Here is a 25174-nt window from a genome sequence, read left to right as displayed (position 1 = left end):
CCAACAATCTGGGTCCTCATTTGACTCACCTGGGAAAGACGGAAGGCTGAGTCAACCTGGAGCCAAATGAGATTCGATCTGCTAAACTGCTGGCAGCCGGTGGTCAGCAGAAGGAGCTTGCAGTACTGAGCTCTAACCACTGCACCACCGAGGCTCAAGGGGAATCAGCCTCACCAGAACAAAAACCCCAACAGCAGAAAACCGCCCTGGGGTCCATGGAATTTGGTGGGTTTTTTAGCTTTTTAAATTTTCATTTGTATGTGTGTATTCATTGTTAACAATCATAATAATTGTTTTTAAAACAAGCTGTCGGAATTTATTTCGAGTGTATTGAAACTCAGTGATTGATGACTCAGTTCCAACATGCTCTGGATAAACATATGTCCATCATCTGATGAAAATTAAAAAATCACAAGGATAGATGAACCAAAATAAAAGAGAGATAAAAAGCTCAAGGCTACCATCTACTGGAGAGATCTACTCTTTAAGAAAGGACGAAAGAACAAGTCTATCCTGTGTCCAGTTCTGGAGACCTCGCCTACAAAAGGATATGGATCACATTGAAGGGGTCCAAAGACGGGCTACAAAAATGGTGGAAGGTGTTAAGCATAAAACGTATCAGGAAAGACTTCATGAACTCCGTCTGTCTAGTCTGGAGGACAGAAGGAAAAGGGGGGACACGATTGAAGCATTTAAATACGTGAAAGGGTTAAATCAGGTCCAGGAGGGAAGTGTTTTTAATAGGAAAGTGAACCCAAGAACAAGGGGACACAATCTGAAGTTAGTTGGGGGAAAGATTAGAAGTAATGTGAGAAAATATTATTTGACTGAAAAAGTCGTAGATGCTTGGAACAAACTTCCAGCAGACGTGGTTGGTCAATCCCCAGGAACTGAATTGAAACATGCCTGGGATAAACATCCATCCATCCTAAGATAAAATACAGGAAAGTATCGGGGCAGACTAGATGGACCAGGAGGTCTTTTCCTACCGTCAATCTATGTTTCTAGGAAAGTGAACACAAGAACAAGGGGCCACAATCTGAGGTTAGTTGGGGGAAAGATCAGAAGCAACGTGAGAAAATATTATTTGACTGAAAGAGTAGTAGATGCTTGGAACAAACTTCCAGCAGACGTGGTTGGTCAATCCACAGGGACTGAATTGAAACATGCCTGGGATAAACACAGATCCATCCTAAGATAAAATACAGGAAATAGTATAAGGGCAGACTAGATGGACCAGGAGGTCTTTTTCTGCTGTCAGTCTTCCATGTTTCTACGTTTCTATCCAGTGAAAATCAGCTAGGAGCCCTCACTTAACTAGGTTTAAAAATAGTTAAACAATGAACACTTGATTAGGTTTAAAAATAGTGAAATAATGACCACTTGACTAGGTTTAAAAATAGTCCTTTAGGTGAGGCTGAACTACAGTTTTTTTTAACTATGTAAACAATAAAATCATACACCAAAATGTCCTACCTGTTAACGACTACTTCACCTTCAACCGGAACAACACACGAGCACAAAATCGATTTAAACTCAATGTCAAGCGCTCCAAACTTGACTGCAAAAAATACGACTTCAGCAACAGAGTCATCAACGCCTGGAATGCACTCCCGGACTCTGTGGTTTCTATTCCTAACCCCAAAACCTTTAACCTTAGACTGTCTACCATTGATCTCTCCCCCTTTCTAAGAGGTCTGTAAGGGATGTGCATAAGCGCACCATTGTGCCTACCGTCCCTGTCCTATTGTCTTCTTTTGTTACTTTTATCATTACTTATCTAATGTTTTATATGTACAAATTATCACCCTATAATTGTTTGACAAATAAATAAATAAAAATAAACAAGAGATTAATTTTTTTCCCCCAAAATTTTCCCCCCAGGAGTCATTTCAGTTGTAGCCGCTAGATGGGGCGGTAAGATAAATACAGTGACTAGTTTTCCAGGAATTTGAAAAATCTTTCCTACAGAAAGTGGCAGAAGAAACAGTCAAGAGGCTGTTTTATCTCCACCCCCCACCCCCCCCGAGAGAAATAAAAATTATTCCTGTAAAGAAGAGAGAACAGATATCTGTCCGTCTGTCTGTCCGTCCGTCCATTTAAATTAAATTATATTAAAACAGTGCCTTGGGGGGACACCACTGTTTTCAAGAAATAAACATGAGAGATAAAAAGTAAATATTTAATAAATGAAAAGTCAACACTTGAGATGGAGTTGTGTAAGGAAGGGAGTTTTTAGGGGAATAACAAAATTCCCGGTCAGGTCAGGCTCACATTGGCAGGGAAATAGCCGTCATGCTTAAAGTGATAATGTTGTTATGCACCAAGATGTAGCAACTATGGGAGGGGGGCGGGAATTTATTTCCCGGGAAAACAGCTGTTATGTAGCCAAAAAGTATCTGACGGGTTAATTAGCCAATGATAATAAAGGGCATTGATGGGGGGGGGGATTTTGCTCTGAAACTGCATTTAAATCTTGTATTCATGTGCGTGCTTCGCTCTTCTGTAGCGCACATCAGTTCTCGGAAAGAAGCGGCATATAAATCCAATAAATAAATAAATGTATGAAGGAAGGAAGGAAGGAAAGAAAGAAAGATATGATGATCTATATATGATCCCGCTATATAGAGTGCTGGTGAGATCACATTTGGAATACTGTGTTCAGTTCTGGAGACCTCACCTACAAAAAGATATTGACAAAATAGTCTGCGGAGAGGGGCAGCATACAAATCCAATAAATAAATAAATAAAATTGAAAGGGGTCAAAGACGGGCTACAAGAACGGTGGAAGGTCTTAAGCATAAAACGTATCAGGAAAGACTTCATGAACTCCATCTGCGTAGTCTGGAGGACAGAAGGAAAAGGGGGGACATGATCGAAACATTTAAATATGTTAAAGGGTTAAATAAGGTCCAGGAGGGAAGTGTTTTTAATAGGAAAGTGAACACAAGAAGAAGGGGACACCATCTGAAGTTAGTTGGGGGAAAGATCAAAAGCAACGTGAGAACATATTATTTGACTGAAAGAGTAGTAGATCCTTGGAACAAACTTCCAGCAGACGTGGTTGGTAAATCCACAGTAACTGAATTTAAACATGCCTGGGATAAACATATATCCATCCTAAGATAAAATACAGAAAATAGTCTTCTATGTTTGTATGAAAGAAAGAAAGAAAGAAAGAAAGGAAGGAAGGAAGGAAGGAAGGAAGGAAGGAAGGAATGATGGATTACAGGCGAGCTTTTTATTGCTATTCATTCATTCATTCGTTTGTTTGTTTTTTTATTTATTTATTTATTTATTTATTTAACGTATTGGTAATAGACCTGGAGGGAGGAAGAATTTGCACTGACCCACCCAAATCCGAAGGAAAGGATGTATGACCTTTTAGGACATAATGGGATGAACTCAGCACCACCGAAATGCTAAGAAGACGCAAATTCCTCCTTGTTGCACAATCCCCAGAACAGTTCAGATTTCAAACTCCCAGAAACCTATAAAGAGCCATCAACCGATTTCTCGGCTGCCCCAAAACAACAGGCTCTTGGTGGTTCTGCTCCTCAGCCTCCTCTTTTCCAATCGGTCTCCGTTTTATTTCCAGGACTTTTCCTCTGGTTTGGAACCGGACCAGATTTTTCTCCCCAAACCCCCGGGAGCCCCATCCCTCCAGCCTCACCTGACGCCTTGTAGAGCTCTTTCAGGGTGCCCTGCGGCTGCTCGATCTGGTGGACGGTCAGATCCACCGTCCCCCCTCCGCAATCGGCCACGATGTAGCGGTCACCTGCCCAGCAAAGGAGAGGCAGGTAAGGCTTGTTACCCAGAATGTTACCCAGATGCCCACCTGAAATTTGGGGGGGGGAATAGGATCATGGAGCAGGAAGAAGAAGCAAGACCTCCCCCCAATCATATTTGCCGATGACTCCAAAGCAGCGTCCCCCAAACTACGGCCCACGGGCCACATGCGGCCCGCTGAGTCCATTTATCTGGCCCGCGGGTGAGTGACAGGAGCACATCTAATTTTCCATGAATAAAATGCGGTATTTTGTCAATAACTAATATCAATCATCAAAAAAGTTGCAAAAGTTTTTTTTTCTAATTTTGTCATTCAGTTACCTTCATTTTCTTTTAATTAAATCCCCTCCTCAAAAAAGTACAACACCAATTATATTTCTAACGTATTAACCATTATGCCAAAGTGCTTCCTTCTTTCTTTACACATTTTTCTATAAGCCAAGAAAACCTTGTACAGTATAGCCAATCAGAGGTTAACAAAAGAAAATTAAAAACAAAACATAAACATATATGAATTTCAGACTTCTTTTCCCCCCCTCTAAATACTGTAGTACATTCCCATTTTGTTTTTTACTTTAAAACAAGGCATGTGCAGTGTGCATAGGGATTTGTTCATAGGGGTTTTTTAATAGTGCAGCCCTCCAACAGTCCGAGGGACAGTGAACTGGCCCCCTGTGTAAAAAGTTTGAGGACCCCTGCTCTAAAGTGTGCAATAGGGTTGATATTCCTGGAGACGCCTGCACAGGGGGGTTGCAGCTGCGCACACATCCCCAAAATTGCTACCGGAGTGGAGTACCTTACCGTTCCGGTACCTACCCTAGCCCCTCCCACAGAACCGGTAGTAAAAAAAATTAGAACCCGCTCCTGCCAGGGTCTGCGGGCTGGACTAGATGACCTACAAGGTCCCTTCCCACTCTGCGATTGCATTGACCCCTCTCTCCCTCCACCCTTCCTCTCCCGGCCTCTTCCTGATGCCACCTTCTCTGCCAATGCTTCGCTACCAAGCAAGTGGGGCCAGTCGGACAGGTGGGGACTCCCGTGCCCCTCCTCCCCAGCCCACCAGCCTCCCCCAGAGAGCCCCTACCTGTCTGCATTTCCGACCAGAGCTCGCCCATCCCGGACTCGATCAGGAAGGTCCGACTGTGCCTGGATCGGCGGAGCTGTTCGCGAGCTGCGGGAAGAGGGAGAGAGAGAAGGCAGAGGGTGGGACCCCCAAGGTCTCTGGACAACAGCGGCCCCCATTGTGGCTTCCTGGCAGCCCAGCTCAGAATCCTCCTCCTCCTCCTTGCAAAGCCCACACTCTCCTAGCACTGATGATGATGCCTAGTTGGGTAATTAGAGGTCTACAGGAAAATCACCAAGCCCAAAGAGCACCAAGGATTCCTCCTCCTCTTCCTCCCCCCCCCCACTTCTAGTTGTTCTTCTCCTCTTTCTCTTCCTCCCCTCTTCTTTCTAGCGTGATGATGTTACCTAGTTGGGCAATGAAACGTCTGCAAGAAACAAGGAAGCTCAGAGGACCAAGAACCCCACAGTTGTCATATTCTTCTTCTTCTTCTTCTTCTTCTTCTTCTTCTTCTTCTTCTTCTTCTTCTTCTTCCTCTTCTTCTTCTTCCTCTTCTTCTTCTTCCACTTCTTCCTCTTCTTCCTCTTCTTCTTCTTCCTCTTCTTCTTCTTCCACTTCTTCCTCTTCTTCCTCTTCTTCCTCTTCTTCCCCTTCTTTCTCTTCTTCTTTCTCTACTTTCTCTTCTCCTCCTCCTCCTCCTCTTCCTCCTCAACTTCCTCTTCCCGTCTTTCCCCTTCCTCCTCCCTTTTCTTTCTCTTCTACCTCCTCCTCTCCTCCTCCTCCTCCTCCTCTTCTTTCTGTTCTTCTCCTCCTCTTCCTCCTGTTCTCCTCCTCCTCCTGTTCTCCTTCTTTTCCTCCTCCTCCCTCTCCTGTCCTGCCCTCTGCAAACACCACTCCCTCTTCACCCTGATGGTGTTAGCTAGTCGGGTCATGAAAGGTCTACTAGAAACCCACCCAGCCCTGAGAGCGCCAAGGACCCCTGTTTTCAACCCACCCCCACCCCCAGCTATAGAGTTCCTCCCTCGTCGCTCTTGTCACCCTGATGGCCATTCTACTTGTTTGTGTGTGTGTGTGTGTGTGTCTCTCTGCTCTGACCCACCCTGCCTGAAGCTGGAGTCGATGGGCCGGTCAGTGGCCAGTCCATTGGCCTGGGGCCGGTAGCTGAGGTCGATCAGCTGGTTGAGGCGGAGTTTCCGGCAGTAGATGGAGGCGGCCTCGGGTTCCAGGGCAATCAGCAGCTGCTCGGGGTTCTCTGGGGTCACCAGCCCTGCCTGGGAGGGAGGAAGAAGCGTTGGAGGGGAAGGGGCCCCCTGGCAGACCCCCACACACTCCCCCCCGGAGGGTGCCCGGTTGGAGGAAGCCCAAGGGGGGAGGCCCAACAGGTAGGGTTTGCTCCTTGTGGGATCTCCTGGTGGCCTTCTTCCCACTCCCCCTTTCTGGAAGCAAAGGGGAAATTTGTGGATTTTGCCATTTTGCAGATCATGGCGAGATGGGAGGAGGGTCAGGAAAGAGAAGAGAGAGAGAGAAGAGATAGAAGAAAGAAAAAAGAGAAAAAAGAAGGAAGGAAAGAGAGAGGGGGGAAAGAAAGAAAGGAAAGAAAGAAAGGAAAAGGAAAGAAAGAAGGGAAAGAAGAAACAGAAAAAAGAGAGAGAAAGAAAAGAGAGAAAAATAAAAGAAAGAAAGCAGAGAGGAAGGAAGTTATGAAAGAGTCAGAGGGAGGGAGGGATGAAGGAAGGAAGGAAAGAAAGAAAGAAAGGAAGGAAGGAAGGAAGAAAGAACGAAAAGAAAAGAAAAGAAAGCAGCCACTCACCAAACAGGCAGCCTCCCTCATGAACTGCTTGGCCGGCTGCTTCCAAATGGCGGGCACCGTGATGACCCACCGGATGGCCTCGGCCACAGGCAAGGCTGGACACTGGTCCTTCAGCTCCTGCAAAAGAGACGGGGGCTTCCTCATTCTCTCTTTTAACCTTTCTTCCTTCTCTCCTTCCTTCCTCATTGTTTCCTTTTTCCTTCCTTCCTTTCTTCCTCTCTCCCTCCTTATTCTCTCTTTTATCTTTTCTTCCTTCTCTCCTTCCTTCCTAATTCTTTTCTTTTTTTCTTCCTTTTTTCTTCTCTTTTTTCTTCCTTCTTTCCTCTCTCTCTCCCTCCATCCCTCTTTTTCCTCCCTCCCTCCCTTCTTTCTTTCTTTCCATATCTATCTATCTATCTATCTATCTACCCATCCATCCATCCATCCATCCAATTTATATGGCACCCAACTCCTCAAGGACAGCTTACGACAAATACAAACAATATTTAAGAGAAGAATTTCTTTTTAAAAATGATTGCAAAACCCTCGTGAAAACCATCCATCTCTCCCAATGTCTCTCATAGTGGACATCTTCCCCCCACGTCCACTCCTCCCCGTCTTACCCGCAGGGCCTGCTGCTTGAAGAAGCGGAGGGCCTGGGCAAAGACCTCCAGGGCCGGCATCTTCTTCCCATTCACGGCCGCCAGTTCGGTCTTCAGGCTCAGATCCTGTGGCAAGAGACAGAATGACCCCTCCACTCTGCCCATCTTTCCATCTCAGTTCTCAGCCAGGGAGCTTCAATCAATCAATCCAAACACAGCCGGAAGGGCCCCACGAGGTCTTCTAGTCCAACCCACTACTATTTCATACAAATAGAGGCCCAATCTCTTCTTGAAACCTCCAGTGATGGAGCATTCACAACTTCTGGTGGCAAGGAGTTCCACTGGTTCATTGAATTAAGAAAATTCTCCTTAATTCTGGGTTGCTCTTCTCCTTGGCCGGTTTCCATCTATTGCTGCTTTGGGAGAATAGGGGGAACCCCAACTCTTCTTTATGGCAGCCCCTCAACTATTGGAACATTTCTATCAACCAGTGGTAGAAATCAACCGGTGGAACAGAAGTTGCCTGCGGAGGTTGTGTGGGAGCTACAACATTTGAGACTTTGAAGGGGAGATTGGACAGCCATTTGTCCAGAATGGTATAGGGTCCCCTGCTCAAGTAGGGGGTTGGACTAGATGGCCGACAAGGTCCCTTCCAACTCTAATAAATAAATAAATAAATAACCCCTCTAAGCGGTTTTCAGAGTCAGCCTCTTGCCCCCAAACAAGCCGGGTCCTCATTTGACCCACCTTGGAAGGACGGAAGGTTGAGTCAACCTTGTGCCGGTGGTGAGATTTGAACCGCTGAACTACAGCTAGAAGTTAGTTGAAGTAGCCTGCAGGGCTGCCCTCTAACCACTGCGCCATCCCATCTCTTTATTTATGTATTTATTTATTGCATGCCACCCCTCTCCACAGACCTGGGGTGGCTAACAACAGTAAAAAGACAATATGAACAAATCTAATATTAAAAGTAATGTAAAAAACCCCAATTTAAGAAACCAATCATACCTACAGATATACCATGCATACATTTTATAAGCCTAGGGGGAAAGAATATCTCAGTTCCCCCATGCCTGACGACAGAGGTGGGTTTTAAGGAGCTTACGAAAGGCAAGGAGGGTGGGGGCAACTCTGATATCTGGAGGGAGTTGGTTCCAGAGGGTTGGGGCCGCCACAGAGAAGGCTCTTCACCTGGGTCCTGCCAAACGACATTGTTTAGTCGACGGGACCCGGAGAAGGCCAACTCTGTGGGACCTAACTGGTCGCTGGGATTCGTGCGGCAGAAGGCGGTCCCGGAGATATTTACTCTCGAGGGTCTTGGGGATCTACTCACGCTGGAACTGTGGATCTTCATTTTGAACTTTTCAAAGTAGAGCCACTCGTGGGCCTCTTCGGGGTCCAGGTCGTGGTAACAGTCCCGGGCCGTGTAGCCAAAGCTGTGGAAGGCGCCTTCCGGCGTCAAGAGGAGGCTGGTGGGGGTCTTCTGGTGGGCCACGCCAGGGTCGCCTCCTTCCCATTTCCTGCAGAGGGAAAGTCCCAAGTGGAATTCCTTCTCCCAGGATGACAGGACAACCCCCCCCCCGATGTCGCTGGGATGGGTCAGAATCGGGGGGGGGGCTTGGCTGACATTTGCCTGAAGTTTGTCCCAAAGAAATTTGGCCAGAAGGAATTTAACCATGTAAAACTGGGGCCGGAGCTGTGTCCAGACTCTTCTCATAGGATCCTACCCCATTTCCCTGAAAATAAGACACCCCCGAAAGTAAGACATAGGAGAGGTTTGGTAGAATTGCCTAATATAAGGCACCCCCCAAAAGTAAGACGTAGGAGACGTATACCGTCTTCCCTCTATTTTTTTTAATAATTTCATTTACAAATATAATACAGAAAAAGGGAAGAAATAAAAAAGAAGAGAAAAAAGAAGTAATACAAACAAAAAGAAAAGAAAAACAATACATCAAAAATACAAATTAAAATATAGGCGAGTACAGGCTCGATCTATATATTCTTCCAAAACTATGTAAATTTTCTTTAGCCCAGTTATAGTTATTGTCAATAATCAATTTGTCTCTTTTAGATAACACATAAAAGAAGATAGAAGCAAAATATATAAGTAACATAGAAATCAGATGATAGTCTAAGTTAATAATTCAAAACTTTATCTTATTTGCTCTGTTTGCTTTTATCTTCCCCCTAATATCCTGTTCCAAATAACCATAGGCATAGGAATCTATATAACCTGTTAGAATAATTTTACTGGGTATATTTTATAATTTAATAATTATAAGCTAAACTAGTAATTGGTGGCATTGATAGTGTTTGATATATTTATTTATTAAATTTTTGATTGATAGACATAAGAGTTCCAATTTACCATATTTAAAGTTTTATTATAAATTAATTGTTTAGTGGAAGACTTAATTCTTCTGGGGGGAAAATAAGACATCCCCTGAAAATAAGACCTAGCACATCTTTGGGAGCAAAAATTAATATAAAACACTGTCCTATTTTCGGGGAAACAGGGTAGATGTGGCATGACCCAGTTAGGTAATATTATCAGTGCTAGAAGGAGGAGCAGGAGGAAGAAGAGGAGGAAGAGGAGGAGGAAGAAGAAGAGGAGGAGGAGCAAGAATTAATGGCAAAAAAAGACCTCCTGGTCCATCTAGCCTGCCCTTATACTATTTCCTGTATTTTATCTTAGGATGGATCTATGTTTATCCCAGGCAGGTTTACATTCAGTTCCTGTGGATTTACCAACCACGTCTGCTAGAAGTTTGTTCCAAGCATCTACTACTCTTTCAATCAAATCATATTTTCTCACGTTGCTTGTGATCTTTCCCCCAACTCACCTCAGATTGTGCCCCCTTGTTCTTGGGTTCACTTTCCTATTAAAGACACTTCCCTCCTGAACCTTATTTAACCCTTTCACATATTTAAATGTTTCGATCATGTCCTCCCTTTTCCCTTCTCTTCTTCAGACTCTACAGATGGAGTCCATGGAGTCTTTCCTGATCAGTTTTATGCTTAAGACCTTCCACCATTTTTGTTGCCCGTCTTTGGACCCGTTCAATTTTGTCAATATCTTTTTGTAGGTGAGGTCTCCAGAACTGAACACAGTATTATTCCAAATGGGGTCTCACCAGAGCTCTATACAGCGGGATCACAATCTCCCTCTTCCTGCTTGTTATACCTCTAGCTATGCAGCCAAGCATTCTACTTGCTTTTCCTACCCCTATATGGTAGATAAAGGTCCACACAATTCAGCAGAAGGTTGGACTTAATTCCCTTTTAGCTACATAAGGATAGAGAGAAAAAGAGATTAAAAAAGAGAGAGAAAGTGAAAAAGAAACAAAGAGAAAGGGGGAGAGAAAGAGAGAGAGAGAGAGAGACTTGTGTTGTCCTCCAGAAACAATCCAAAGCCCATATTCCGAAATCCCAAGCAGGCAGGGCAATGGTGATACTAGTGCTGGGTGCATTCTCTCGCAAACACACCTGGACAGGTGAGTTTCCTCCCTTGGCACAGGTCTTGGGCCTGAAGAGAGGCTCGTGATGGAAAAATGTTCTCTGCTCATTCATGCATGGAATATCCAGAGACACGTGCCAAGGATTGTGGAGGAGGTTTGGAGAATAAATATCTCTCTGTCTTTGGGTATTTGTGTGTGTGTGTGTGAGAGAGAGAGAGAGAGAGAGAGAAGGAGAGGGAAAGGGAGAGAGAGAGAACTTGGGGGGAAAAAACCCACTGGTATATTATAATACACATACTAACAGTAGTAAGATTATCACTGGCACAATACTGGAAACGGAGATGTATCAACAGACAATGTAATTATTAGGAAAATTTTACAATGTGCAGAATCAGATAAATTAACAATGGAATTTAAACCAGAAAGAGGATTCAGATTATTTTGACATTTGGAATTTGTTTTATAATTGGCTGGATAGGAGAAATAGAAAAAAGAAATGATATATAAATAATGATGTATATACTGATGTTTATAAATGGAGATGTATAGCTAAAGAATGAAAATAGGTTTTTGTAAGTTTGATTGTAAAGGATAGATACATTGATTAATAGATGAACTGATAAAAATAATAAAGACAGAAAAAGAAAAGAGAAAGAGAGAAAACAAGAAAAAGAATGAGGGCAAGAAAGAGAAAGAGAGAGAGAGAGAAAGTGGCAAAGAGAGAAAGAGAAAAGTGAAAAAGACAGAAAGAAGAGAGAGAGAAAGTGAGAAAGAGAGCGAGAAAGAGAGGGAAAGAGAGAGAGAGAGAAAACAAGAAAAAGAGTGAGAGCAAGAAAGAGAAAATTATACAGAGAAAGAGGCAAAGAGAGAAAGAGAAAAGAGAGAGAAAAGAGAGAAAGCGAGAGAGAAAAAGAGAGTGAGAGTGAGAAAAAGATACAGAATGAAAGAGGCAAAAAGGCATAGAAATCCAATAAATAAATAAATAACAAATAAAGAGAGAAAGAGAAAAGAGAAAGAGAGAAAGAAGAGAGAGAAAACAAGAAACAGAAAAAGGGGGAAAGATAGAGAAAAAGAAAAAACAGAGAGAAAAGGAGAGAGAGAAAAAACAAGAAAAAGAGTGAGAGCAAGAAAGAGAAAAAGAGGCAAAGAGAAAGAAAGAGAAAAGAGAGAGAGAGAAAGAGGAGAGAGAGAAAATGAGAAACATAGAGAAAGAAAGAGAGATGGGGAAAGACAGAGAGAAAGAGAGAGAAAAACAAGAAAAAGAATGAGAGCAAGAAAGAGAGAAAGATATAGAGAGGCAAAGAGAGAAGGAGAAAATAGAAAAAGAGATAAAAAAGAGAAAGGGAGAGAGAAAGAGAGCGAGAGCGAGAAAGCGATACAGAATGAAAGAGGCAAAGAGAGTAAGAGAAGAGAAAGAAAGAGAAGAGAGAAGAAACGAGAAACAGAGAGAAAGAAAGAAAGAAAGAAAAAAAGAAAGAAAGAAAGAAAGAAAAAAGAGAGGGAGGGATAAAGAGAGAAAAAGATAGACAGAGAGAAAAAGGAAGAAAAAGAATGAAAGAAAGATAGAAAGAGGCAAAGAGAAAAAGAGATAATAGAGAAAGTGAGAAAGAACCAGAGAGAAAGAGAAAGGAAAAGAGACAGAGAGAAAGAAGAAAAAGAGAGAGAAAGAAAAAGAAGAGAGAGAGAGAGAAAGAGTGAGAGAAAGAGGAGAAAAAACCCGAGACACTGAGATCAAGACCCAGCATTCTGCCCCAGAGGCTACCTCATCATGTGGAGGGTCTCGGGGTCGCTGACAAAGCTGAAGGCGTAGCCGCTGGAAGTGGTACCGAAGTCGATGGCCACCACCACTCCGAAAGACGCCGCCTCTCGCCTCCGGATGTCATTCCTCTGCAAAACACACACATACACACCAGGATGCCCGAGAACCCACAAGGACAGCCTCCGGGCCTGAGTCCATAGGCTCCAATCGGGGCTCCAGAACCTCCGTCCCTTTAAGCACAACTCCGGGGGTCCAGAACCCCTCGACAAGCCCACCTATCCCCTATTTGGGCCGGGGGCTTTGACAAGATTTGGTGGTGGGGAAGGGAAAGATTTCTGCTTACCGGGGACTGAGATGGGGTGAGGGGTGCGATGCTGCAGCTGTCGCTGTGGAGCCCGGGAGAACTCGGGGGAGACGGGGTCCGAGACCGCTCCCCATTTGTGCCTGGCAAGGAAGAGAAGGACAAAACGGACGCTTAGAAAGAGCTCGAGAGAAACATAAGGGTGTCGGAAGTAAAATCCACCCGGTTCGGTTCCAAGCTGGGAGAAAGGAGGCCGAATGGAAAGGAGGTCCGTTTATTGGTGGACAGGAGCAACAAAAGCATGTCGTTCTGGGGCAGCTGGCAAAATGGCCGGACGAGTGGATGGATCTTTATAGCTTTCTCTGAAGTTTCAACTGTTCTGGGGGTTTATTGTGCAATGAAAGGGGCTCAGGTTCTGAAAGAATGATGGACAATTCCAACTGTGGCTTAATGGCTTCCGTCCTGTGTTGGGTCTTGGGTGAGGGGCTCTTTATTTTAATCCTACCTCTCTGCCTTTGTTAGTGGTCAAACTTTGTTGCAAACTTTGTTACAACCCATTGCAGCAATTCCCCCAGACCAGACAAGACGGAGTGGCTGTGGATCTTGCCTCCCAAGGACAATTCCATCTGTCCGTCCATCACCCTGGGGGGAGAGAATTATTGACCCCCTCAGAGAGGGTCCGCAACTTGGGCGTCCTCCTCGATCCACAGCTCACATTAGAGAACCATCTTTCAGCTGTGGCGAGGGGGGTGTTTGCCCAGGTTCGCCTGGTGCACCAGTTGCGGCCCTATTTGGACCGGGAGTCACTGCTCACGGTCACTCATGCCCTCATCACCTCGAGGCTCGACTACTGTAACGCTCTCTACATGGGGCTACCTTTGAAAAGTGTCTGGAAACTTCAGATTGTGCAGAATGCAGCTGCGAGAGCGGTCATGGGCTTTCCCAAATATGCCCATGTCACACCAACACTCCGCAGTCTGCATTGGTTGCCAATCAGTTTCCGGTCACAATTTAAAGTGTTGGTCATGACCTATAAAGCCCTTCATGGCATCGGACCAGACTATCTCCGGGACCACCTTCTGCTGCACGAATCCCAGCGGCCGATAAGGTCCCACAGAGTTGGCCTTCTCCGGGTCCGGTCGACCAAACAGTGCAGTTTGGCGGGCCCCAGGGGAAGAGCCTTCTCTTTGGCGGCCCCGGCCCTCTGGAATCAACTCCCCCCAGAGATTAGAACGGCCCCCACCCTCCTTGTCTTTTGCAAATTACTCAAGACCCACCTTTATTGCCAAGCATGGGGGAGTTAAGATATTATTTCCCCCTAGGCCATTACAAGTTATGCATGGCATGTTTGTGTGTATGTTAGGTTTTACTATAAGGGTTTTTAGTTGTTTTTATTAATTGGATGGTTACATGCTGGTTTTTTTATCATTGTTGTTAGCCGCCCCGAGTCTGCGGAGAGGGGCGGTATACAAATCCAATTATTATTATTATTATTATTAATAATAATAATAATAATAATAATTCCCCATGGTCCAAATTCATACATTTGGCAACTGGCAGGTTCTTAGGATGGTTTTTGCGACTGTCCCAGCTGGATTCTGACAAGCAAATTCTGGGGTTGAGTGGGAGCCAGATTCGGTTAACAGCTGCATGAATCAATTAACAACTGCCAGGATTCTTAACAATGGCAGCCGAAAGGCCATAGAATAGGACAAAAGTCATTTAAATACATTATTTAACAGGGATTGGACTACAAATCAATCAGAATAGAGCTGGAAAGGACCTTGGAGGCCCATTATATCATTCCAGACGAATAGCTGTCCACAACCTCTGGTGGCAAGTTGTTCCACCGGTCGATTGTTCTCATTGTCAGGAGGTTTCGCCTTAATTCCACGTTGCTTCTTTCCTTGATAAATCTCCATCCATTGTTTCTTGTCTTCGCTGTTTAAGGTACAACACGTATTGATATATAAAATGAAAAATATTTTAAAAAAAATAATTTTACATGCACACAGAAAAAAAAGAGTTTGACACCCGTGGCCCAGAGCTCCAAATAATGGAATGGCATGTAGAAAACAGAGAATAATTATCCTATCCAATCCACCCCTGCCCCCCCCCATCCTAACACAGCCCCCTTCTTTGGATCAGAGTAAATGTATCCGTCCAACTTTGTCCGGCAGAGCAACCCTTGAAAACTTGCAGGGGTGTTTGGCATTGACTGACAGGCCAAACAAGAGGGAGCAGGATTTATTGCCAGGGAGCATTGAATACCGGAAGGCTGATCTCGCCCACGCGGAGGGGGGAATGGCTGGCGGAGGCACCTCGGAGGCTCTGCTTACTCCACACATGGTTCCCATTAAGGCCTCGGGCTAATTGCTTCCCTCCCTCCCAAGGGCTCCATCTCCACCCCGAACAGCGGGGACATTTCCTGGCCGACAGGAGCCACCGTGAGGCCCAGTCTCGGGTTATCAGCCGACCGTCAACCCCTGGGGACCCCAGAAGGACCCAGTATGGAGGTGGGGCGTCCCAGTTCCAGCGACTTTGCTGAGAGGGGCGGAATATAAATCCAATAAAACTAAACTAAACTAAACTAAACTAATACAAACAGGGGTGGATTGCCATTACCGCTGCTACCGGTTTGGTGTGTGTGCAGCTTCAGTTTTCTCATGTGCTATGCACGCGTCTCTCAGTGTGTTTTTGCTTCTGAGCATGAGCAGGAAGCAAAAACACACTGAAATCTCACAAGGGGACCGTGAGATTTCTGCACAGGCGCAGAATGAAAACATTGTCAAAATCTCGTGTGCGTGCACATCGGAGGGTGGAGGCCGGCGGGTAGATGGGGCGGTGTAATAATAATAATAATAATAATAATAATAATAATAATAATAATAATAATAATAATAATAGATTTGTATGCCGCCGTTCTCCGAAGACTCCAGGCGGCTCACAGAATACAAAAACAGCATGGCAACAAATCTAATTAATTAAAAAATTACTACTAAAAATCCCATATATATTAAAATCAGTCGACCATCTCATTCACAACCACACATTACATAGCTTTGGAGGGCTGTATCCAACCCGTGGTCCATAGTTTGAGGACCCCTGACCATTCAAGGTGCCTTCCAACTTGTGTTATCTGTAACGCAATCTGTATCGGCAGCAATGAGGGCTGGTTGGGTTGAGCCTCAGCCAACAAGCGAGACAGCTACACCCAATGCAAGCTGTGAGCAGACAATGCCGCTCCAGGCCAGGTCGGTCATGTCTGGGAGGCGGCTTCAATCCTTTCTCTCCAGAAAGAAGTTCAAAGCTCAAGAGCCCTGCAAGACTCGGAAGGAAGTTGGCTTCGAGGCCGGCTAGACCAGGCAGGAGAACGAAAAGGAGGGAACCAGACTCCAGGCTGGTTTGGAGCCACTTTTGAGAAGATGGGTGATCAGCAGAAGGAGCTTGCAGTACTGCGCTCTAACCACTGCACCACTGAGGCTCTTCGATGGAGGGATGGTGGATGGAGAGATGGATATTGGATGGATGGGGGGGAGGTGTTAGCTGGCTGGCTGACTTGAGAAAGGGATGGAGGAAAGGAGGGAGAGAGTTGATGGATGGTGGCTAGATGGAGGGACGGATGGAGGAATTGTGGATGAATGGAAGGAGATACAGCTGTGGATGAATGAGATGATAGAGGGATGAATGGATAGATAGATAGATAGATAGATAGATAGAGAGGGGGGGCGTGGGCTGCTGACTGGACTGGGGGGGGGGGGGGTGGAAACACAATGGGGTAGCGAAAATGGAGCTCCAATCCAGAACACCCAATTTGGGTGGTAGGTGGATAGATAGATAGATAGATAGATAGATAGATAGATAGATAGATAGATAGATAGATAGATAGATAGATAGATAGATAGATAGATAGATAAATAGATAGATAGATAGATAGATGATAGGTAGGGAGGTAGGGAGAAAGAAAGAGAGAGAGAGAGAAGATAGATAGATAGATAGATAGATAGATAGATAGATAGATAGATAGATAGATAGATAGATAGATAGATTATAGGTAGGGAGGTAGGGAGAGAGAAAGAGAGAGAGAGAGAAGATAGATAGATAGGTAGGTAGGTAGGTAGATAGGTAGATAGGTAGATAGGTAGATAGGTAGATAGGTAGATAGGTAGATAGGTAGATAGGTAGATAGGTAGATAGGTAGATAGGTAGATAGGTAGATAGGTAGATAGGTAGATAGGTAGATAGGGATGGGTGGATGGATGGATGGATGGATGGAGGAATACTGGATCGATAGCGAGAGAGAGAGACAGATGTGGATGAATGAGGAGATGATTGGTCATAGCAGCATCCCAGCTCCCTTCCCAGGAGCCCCCACCCCAACCCTGAATCCAGCGCTCAGAGACCCTCACCAGGATCAAAGCTGGGACATGGCCTGTTCCCTTACCGATTTTCAGCGTGTGGATGGTGGGAACCGCAAGAGTTGACATCTTCACATCACTCTCCTGCCTGAAAAACAGGGAGAAGGTATCGATCAGAATAGAGCCAGGAGGGACCTTGGAGGTCTTCTAGTCCAACTCCCCTAGACCCATTTTGTTAGTGTTACGTATAACCATGAGAGAGCGCCAGAAGCCTGATTCTCTCTCTGTTATTTTTGTTATTTCTCTGTGACTGCTGTAGTAAGAACTTGTGTGCAAATGCTGGTTTATGTATTTGTAAGCTGGACAAATAAGACTTATAGTATTATATATGTATTGACTGATTTAACTGGGAATGACTGGGAATGTTTTGATGAAGATGTCTGCCAAAGAAAATAATGTACCTGGCTTTCAATACTTCACATCATTACTCATATCTCTGGGCTATTTCCTAGAACTCCAAGTTTCCTCTGTGTGTGTGTATCTTTGACAACTCAGAGATGGCTCTGCACACCCCTTAACACAACTCTCTCCATTGCTCTCAATCAGCTGTGTCCGCTGCTATTTTAATCTCTGCAGTTGTCATTTTAATTTTTTCCCCCTCTCTGCTTCGATATCCGTATTTAGCTGCTTCTCTTTTTAGGCCCCAGAACAGCTATTTTCGACGACAAACACAATTCTGGAGATAATAATTGCACAAATATTTTGATTGTGTCTATTGGTTACCTCCCTATCGTTTTCCCGTGTGTGGAACAAAGGAGGGTGGGGGTGGAAAATAGAATATTTGTTGTGTTTTTTTGCAAGCTGGGATTCCAAATGGCTTTTTAGGAAAAAACAAGTCGCTTTGTGGCGATTTTGATTTCAGAATGGTTTGGCTCTAAATTTTAGGCAGCCCTGACTTATATTTAGTGTGAGTTCATTTAGTGAGCATTGAAAGTTACACCGGAATTGCAAAAAAGGGACAGGGCCCTTTTTCACATTTAATATCCTAGGTTTCTTATATCCTAAGATTTTTATTAATATTGCTTCTTCATTGCTTATTTGACCCCTATGACAATCATTAAGTGTCGTACCACATGATTCTTGACAAATGTATATTTTATTTTATGTACACTGAGAACATATGCACCAAGACAAATTCCTTGTGTGTCCAATCACACTTGGCCAATAAAAATTCTATTCTATTCTCTTCTCTTCTCTTCTCTTCTATTCTCTTCTATTCTCTTCTCTTCTATTCTAATAACTGCTGCAGCATCCGTAGGCTCAGGTCAAGAGGGAGAAGCCAGATTCGCTTAACAGCCATGGTCCTAACTTCACAACTGCAGCGATTCACGTAACAACGGTGGCAAGAAAATTCATATAAACTCTTCTATTCTGTTCTGTTCTAATTTCATTCTCTCCTCTCCCATCCCCTCCCCTCCCCATTTCTCTTCCACTCTACTCTACTCAACTCTATAGTCTAGTTTAGTCTAGTCATTCTCTCTTCTCTTCTCTTCTCTCTTCCACTCTACTCTACTCTACACTTCTCTATTCATTCTCTCTTCTCTTCTCTCCTCTCCTCTTCTCTGTTTCACTCTACTCTTCTCTACACTACTCTATTCATTCTCTCTTCTCTTCTCTCCTCTTCTCTCTTCCACTCTACTCTACTCTACTCTACTCTACTCTATAGTCTACTTTAGTTTAGTCATTCTCTCTTCTCTTCTCCTCTCTTCCACTCTCTTCTATTCTATTCTATTCTACTCTACTCTATTCATTCTCTCTTCTCTTCTCTCCTCTCCTCTTCTCTCTTCCACTCTACTCTACTCTACTCTATAGTCTACTTTAGTTTAGTCATTCTCTCTTCTCTTCTCCTCTCTTCCACTCTCTTCTATTCTATTCTATTCTATTCTATTCTATTCTATTCTACTCTACTCTATTCATTCTCTCTTCTCTTCTCTCCTCTCCTCTTCCCTTTTCTTTTCTCTTACACTATTCTACTCTAGTCAAGTCAAGTCTAATCTAATCTAGTCATTCTCTCCTCTCCTCTTCCACTCTAGTCTAGTCTAGTCATTATCTCTTCTCTCTTCTCCTCTCCTCTATTCTATTCTGTACAGGAGAAACCAAGGACTGGTCCAAAGAAAAAATAGCTAATATTAATGAAAAGCAGCTCTAATCAGGGCCCCCGAGCACCCCCTGAAACTTCACAGAAGCTCAAAGGTTGCTATGAACATGCCAAGGAGCAGCTCTTCCAAAGCACAGCTGGGGAAACCAAGTCACACCTTCCTTCTTTGAAGTCAGACCTGGGGGGAGGGGGAAAAAGCTCTTTGAAATCCAGATTTTCCGCTGCACAGTTTCCATAATTAATCCACCCTCCGAATAAAGAGGCAGGAAGGGCCGGGCGGGACTGGACGGGGTGCGGTCGGATGGGGAAATGAGATCTGACACCAGGGCAGCCAAAATGGCCGGAGCTGCTGGAAGGAGGGCAGGGCAGAATAATAGCGTGGGAAGGGACCCACGATGTCCTCTAGTCCAACCCGCTGATCGAGCAGGAGAACTTTCACCGTTCTGGACAAATGACTGAGAAGAGGCCGGAAGAAATTGGGCCAGCCTTTGTCCGGAATGGGATGGAGAGTCCTGCTCGAGCAGGGGGCTGGACTAGAAGACCTCCAAGGTCCCTTCCCAGTCTGTTATTCTAGTAGGGCTTCTCCTGCAAGACAGCTTGAGTGAGAGGGACTTTTGTTTTGCTCACCAAAGGAATTGACACAGGAACGGAGCTGCCCGCTGCTTGTTGCAAAACTTTATCGGCTGCCCAGGCAGCTTCCCAGAGCAGTTTAAGGGGGTGGAAGAGAAAGAAAGGAAGAAAGGAAGGAAGGAAGGAAGGAAGGAAGAAAAGAAGGGAGGGAGGGAGGAAGGGAGGAAGGAAGGAAGGAAGGAAGGAAGGAAGGAAGAAAGAAAGAAAGAAAGAAAGAAAGAAAGAAAGAAAGAAAGAAAGAAAGAAAGAAAGAAAGAAAGAAAAGGTGGTTACAGTGCAGCACTGCAGGCTCCTTCAGCTAACTGCTAGCTGTAGTTCAGCAGTTCAAATCTCACCACCGGTTGACTCAAGGTTGACTCAGCCTTCCCTCCTTCCGAGGTGGGTCAAACGAGAACCCAGATTGTTGGAGGCAAGAGGCTGATTCTATAAACCGCCTAGAGAGGGCTGTCATATATGTCTGCTATTGCTCTGCTTCTACTAACCTTTCCTTCCTTCCTTCCTTCCTTCCTTCCTTCCTTCCTTCCTTCCGTTTGACTCAGCCTTCCATCCTTTCAAAGTCAGTAAAACAAAGACCCAGATTGTTGGGGGCAAGAGGCTGAATCTGTCAACCACTTAGAGAGGGCTGTCAAAGCACTGTGAAGAGGTACAGTATGTATATAAGTCTAAATGCTATTGATAAGAGAGAAAGGAAGGAAGAAAGAAAGAAAAAGAGGAAGGAAGGAAGGATAGGAAGAAAGGAAAGAAGGAAAGGAAAAAAGGAAGGGAAGAAAGAAGAAAAAAGAAAGAAAAAGAAAGAGAGAAGGAAGGAAAGGAAGGAAGGAAGGAAGGAAAGAAGGAAGGAAAGAAAGAAAGAAAAAGAGAAAGAAGGAAGGAAGGAAGGAAAGAAGGAAAGGAAGAAAGAAAAAAAGAAAGAAAAAGAAAGAGAGAAGGAAGGAAGGAAAGGAAGGAAAGAAGGAAGGAAAGAAAGAAAGAAAAAGAGAAAGAAAGAAAGAAGGAAGGAAAGAAAAAATAAGAAAGAAAAAGAAAGAAAGAAGGAAGGAAGGAAGGAAGAAAGAAAGAAAGGAAGAAAGAAGGAAAGAAGGAAGGAAGCAAAGAAGGAAAGAAGGAAGAAAGGAAAGAAGGAAGGAAAGAAAGAAGGAAGGAAGGAAGCAAAGAAGGAAAGTAGGAAGGGAGGAAAGAAGGAAGGAAGGAAAGAAAGAAGGAAGGAAGAAAAGGAAGGAAGGAAGGAAGGAAGGGGTTCTCCCGCAGACCCATAGCTACTCCTTGGCCCCTTCGAGCGCCTCTTTGCATCAAAGCAGCCCAGGGGTTTGTTTATCTTCCTTTTTGTCAACACTGCAGCAGCCGCAGTCGATGGCATCCCTGATACTCCATAGGCCTTGCAAACCAGGCCCGTTGCCGCCTCTGCAGGATTTCCCTACTAAACGGAGCGAGCATTCAAATGGCAGAAGCCCCCCCCCCAATCTGTGCCCCCCACCCAGATTCACATTTTGAAGCTGGCCAAGAGACGTGACATCCAACGGTGTCTCTTGTGGCTACGTTTTCACAGGGATAACTCAAACGTCGTTTCATAACGCCCTCACTCTGCTAAACAAATAATTCCCTCCACACTGTCAAATTTTTTACTAAGTCTGCACTTCTGTTTCTACTAGTTTTTTCTCATCAACAATTCCTATCATCCTTTTCCTCCCACTGAGTATGACTGTAACTTGTTGCTTGTACCCAGATTTTTATTAATATTGATCGTTTGTTCATTGCTTATTTGACCCCTATGACAATCATTAAGTGTTGTACCACATGATTCTTGACAAATGTATATTTTATTTTATGTACAGTGAGAGCATCTGCACCGAAGACAAATCCCTTGTGTGTCCAATCACACTTGGCCAAGAAAGAATTCTATTCTATTCTATTCTATAAAGCAGTTTTTTTTAAAAAAAAATCTTTATTGGTTATTTACATTGATAAAAACAAGACAACATAAAAAGAAAGAATACATACATACAAACAAGACAAAATAAAGCATTATGCTTTATACATTAAGTAACTTTGGTATCAGAACTTAGAATAGATACCTGCTATATAGCAGGATATTTTATTATTTGCAGCTCATTCATTTGCAACCATTTCAATTCCTACTTATTAATACACTTTAGTCTCCTTAAATTATCAATATCCACTTCTCTATGTTTCCTTTCCTTTCAACTATATTTATTCTGTGGTATAATGGTTCATTAAAACAACTCTGGAACCAGCTCCCCCCCAGAGATTAGAACTGCCCCCACCCTCCTTGCCTTTCGTAAACTCCTCAAAACCCACCTTTGTCGTCAGGCATGGGGGAATGGAGATATCTCCCCTGGGCCTATATAATTGATGTATGGTATGTTTGTAGGTATGTCTGCTTAAAAATGGGGTTTTCTTAACTACTTTAAATTTTAAATGGTAAATTATTAGATTTGTCATGAATTGTTTTATTGTGTTGTGAACCGCCTCGAGTCCACGGAAAGGGGCGGCATACAAATCTAACAAATAAATAAATAACTATATTTACATTTGATAACAGTTTGTATTTTTATCTCAATTTTTCTCCATTTTCATTTGAGTGTGCATTCACAATCAAGATTTTAAATATTTGTATACATTTTGTTTTTGGTTATCCAGACAAATGTTTTTTTAACCCTCTTTCTGGACCGACCTCCAGTTCTTCCTGGAACTAGACGGAGGTCCCTCACAGCCCCTGAAGCCCCTGACCTCAACTGACCTCATCTTCCCCGAGCAAAGATGGCAGAGGTCAAGTCCTCCCAGTCTTGCTTTCTAACGAAGAGTTGTGAATCTAATCTTACACAGCTTCTTCTCTGCCAATATTGCACCACTAACCAGAGCATACAAAACATTTGCTAGACCAATTCTGGAATACAGCTCACCTGTCTGGAACCTGCATTGCATATCAGACATTAATACAATCAAGAAATATTTCACAAGATGAGTCCTTCCCTCCTCCGCTTGCAACCTTATTCCACCAGATTGAAATACTGAATTAGATCATTTACAACCACGTCGCCTCCAATCTGACCTAATTGTAGTTCCTAAAATCATATACCAAAATGTCCTTCCTGTTAATGACCACTTCACCTTCAACCGCAGCAATACACGAGCACGTAATTGATTCAAACTCAATGTAAACCGCTCCAAACTCGACTGCAGAAAATACGACTTCAGCAACAGAGGGATCAATGCCTGGAATTCACTACCTGACTCTGTGGTTTCTTCCCCAAACTCCAAAAACTTTTTCCTCTTTTTAAAATATATACTGCTCAAAAAAAATAAAGGGAACCCTCCAATAACACATCATAGATCTGAAGGAAGGAAATATTCTCATGGAATCCTTTGTTCTGTACAAAGTTGAATGTACACAACAGCAGGTGAAATGGATTGTCAGTCCGTGTTGCTTCCTAAGTGGACAGTTTGATTTCACAGTAGTTTGATTTACTTGGAGTTATATTGGGTTGTCGAAGTGTTCCGTTTATTTTTTTGATCAGTGTATATAGGTAGATGGATAGATAGATAGATAGATAGATAGATAGATAGATAGATTAGATGATAGATAGATAGATAGAGATAGATAGATAGAGATAGAGGATAGATAAATGATAGATAGATAGATAGATAGATAGATAGATAGATAGATAGATAGATAGATGATAGATAGATAGATGATAGATAGATGATAGATAGATAGATAGATAGATAGATAGATAGATACTGTAGATAGATAGATAGATAAATAGATAAATAGATAAATAGATAGATAGATGATAGATAGATAGATAGATAGATAGAGAGAGAGAGAGAGAGAGAGAGAGAGAGAGAGAGAAATAGACGGAGAAATAGATAGAGAAATAGATAGAGAAATAGATAGATAGATAGATAGATAGATAGATAGATAGATAGATAGATAGATAGGATAGATAGATAGATAGATAGATAGATAGATAGATAGATAGATAGATAGATAGATAGATAGATAGACAGTTAGACAGATAGACAGATAGACAGATAGACAGATAGACAGATAGACAGATAGACAGATAGACAGATAGACAGATAGATAGAGACAGACAGACAGACAGACAGACAGACAGACAGACAGACAGACAGACAGACAGACAGATGGATAACTGGTCAAGCACTCACCAAAGAACCAGACCTATTACAACAGGGGGATTTCTGTAGCATTCCTGCATTTAAAACAGCTGGAGGCTGGCAGGGATTCAGCTGGAACCGTTTTCCTCCAGGACGGAGATTACAACATCAGGAACTCGGAGGCCCAAAGTGGGAGGAGACCCCTCCCCAGAAGGAGGGGGGTCCAAAAGGAGCCAACATCTCTTTGCAAAACCTGAAATCCCACCTCCAATTTCCGTTATTTCCTTCCCAAAGCTGGTTGTGGAATTTGCGGCACTTGGAGGGCAGCCCAGGTGGGGCAGGAAGTGGCCAACTGGGGCCAAGGAGCCCCTGCTCCATGCGGAGCTGTTGAAACCGTCTCCCACTTTTCTCAACGTCCAGGAAAACACCTGGAACAATCTGCATCCCGTTTGGAAGTCCACCTGAACTTCTCCAGATGTTGTGTTCCTCTCGCCTTCTCTCCCCTTGAAGGAGTCTGGGAACCACCCTGGAGGTATTTATGGACCTTTTTGATGACCTCCTTACAAAGTAGCCCCCTTCTCCCCCCTCTCAAGACAAAAGAGGTCAAGTGTCCTAGCCTTCCAGGGGTCTCCAATAAGAGAAGCTCAACCAAGCTCTCTAATCTCCAAGAGCAACGCCCCAACCCACCGAACGCCCTGGTTGCAGAAAGACAAAAGAGGAGAGGGTCCAAGCCTAGCCATACCACCTTCTCAAGCCCCCTCCCATTCCTTACTTCCTGCCCTCCACCTTTGTTGAACATTTGGGAACCTACAGAAGATTCTTGGCCACTGGTTCAAGGAAGTTCTCCGCAAAGTCCCAAACCAGAAGATGCCAAGAGAGGAGTAGACCCAAGACCCTTCCCCACACCCCTCTTTACCTTGTCTGAGGCTCCCTCCGTGGATTCTTCTTCTTCTTCTTCTTCTTCTTCTTCTTCTTCTTCTTCTTCTTCTTCTTCTTCTTCTTCTTCTTCTTCTTCTTCTTCTTCTACTCCGTAGCTACTCAACCTCCAGTTCCTCCAACTCCTCCTTTCTCAGTCTCTCTCGGGCTCTTCTCGCAGCTTGTTTCTCCTCCCACCCCCTTATCCT

General features: G+C 43.9%; 1 protein-coding gene across 1 annotated transcript in view; it reads right to left on the bottom strand.

Moving 5' to 3' along the window:
- The window catches only part of HSPA12B (heat shock protein family A (Hsp70) member 12B), a 30975-nt gene extending 5801 nt beyond the window's left edge, over positions 1-25174 (bottom strand). Inside the window, exons 1-10 of the mRNA XM_070756519.1 lie at positions 24967-25174; positions 17209-17270; positions 12807-12907; positions 12467-12591; positions 8577-8763; positions 7265-7369; positions 6663-6779; positions 5952-6123; positions 4874-4960; positions 3674-3778 (exon numbers count right to left, since the gene is read on the bottom strand). Coding sequence (XP_070612620.1) covers positions 3674-3778; positions 4874-4960; positions 5952-6123; positions 6663-6779; positions 7265-7369; positions 8577-8763; positions 12467-12591; positions 12807-12907; positions 17209-17251 — 1042 coding nt within the window. The 5' untranslated portion in view covers positions 17252-17270; positions 24967-25174. The remainder of the gene's footprint in view (positions 1-3673; positions 3779-4873; positions 4961-5951; positions 6124-6662; positions 6780-7264; positions 7370-8576; positions 8764-12466; positions 12592-12806; positions 12908-17208; positions 17271-24966) is intronic.

This window comes from Erythrolamprus reginae, chromosome 7 (genome assembly GCF_031021105.1).
Source record: "Erythrolamprus reginae isolate rEryReg1 chromosome 7, rEryReg1.hap1, whole genome shotgun sequence".
Lineage (NCBI taxonomy): Eukaryota > Metazoa > Chordata > Lepidosauria > Squamata > Dipsadidae > Erythrolamprus > Erythrolamprus reginae.
This window is presented reverse-complemented; position numbering and strand designations above follow the sequence as displayed.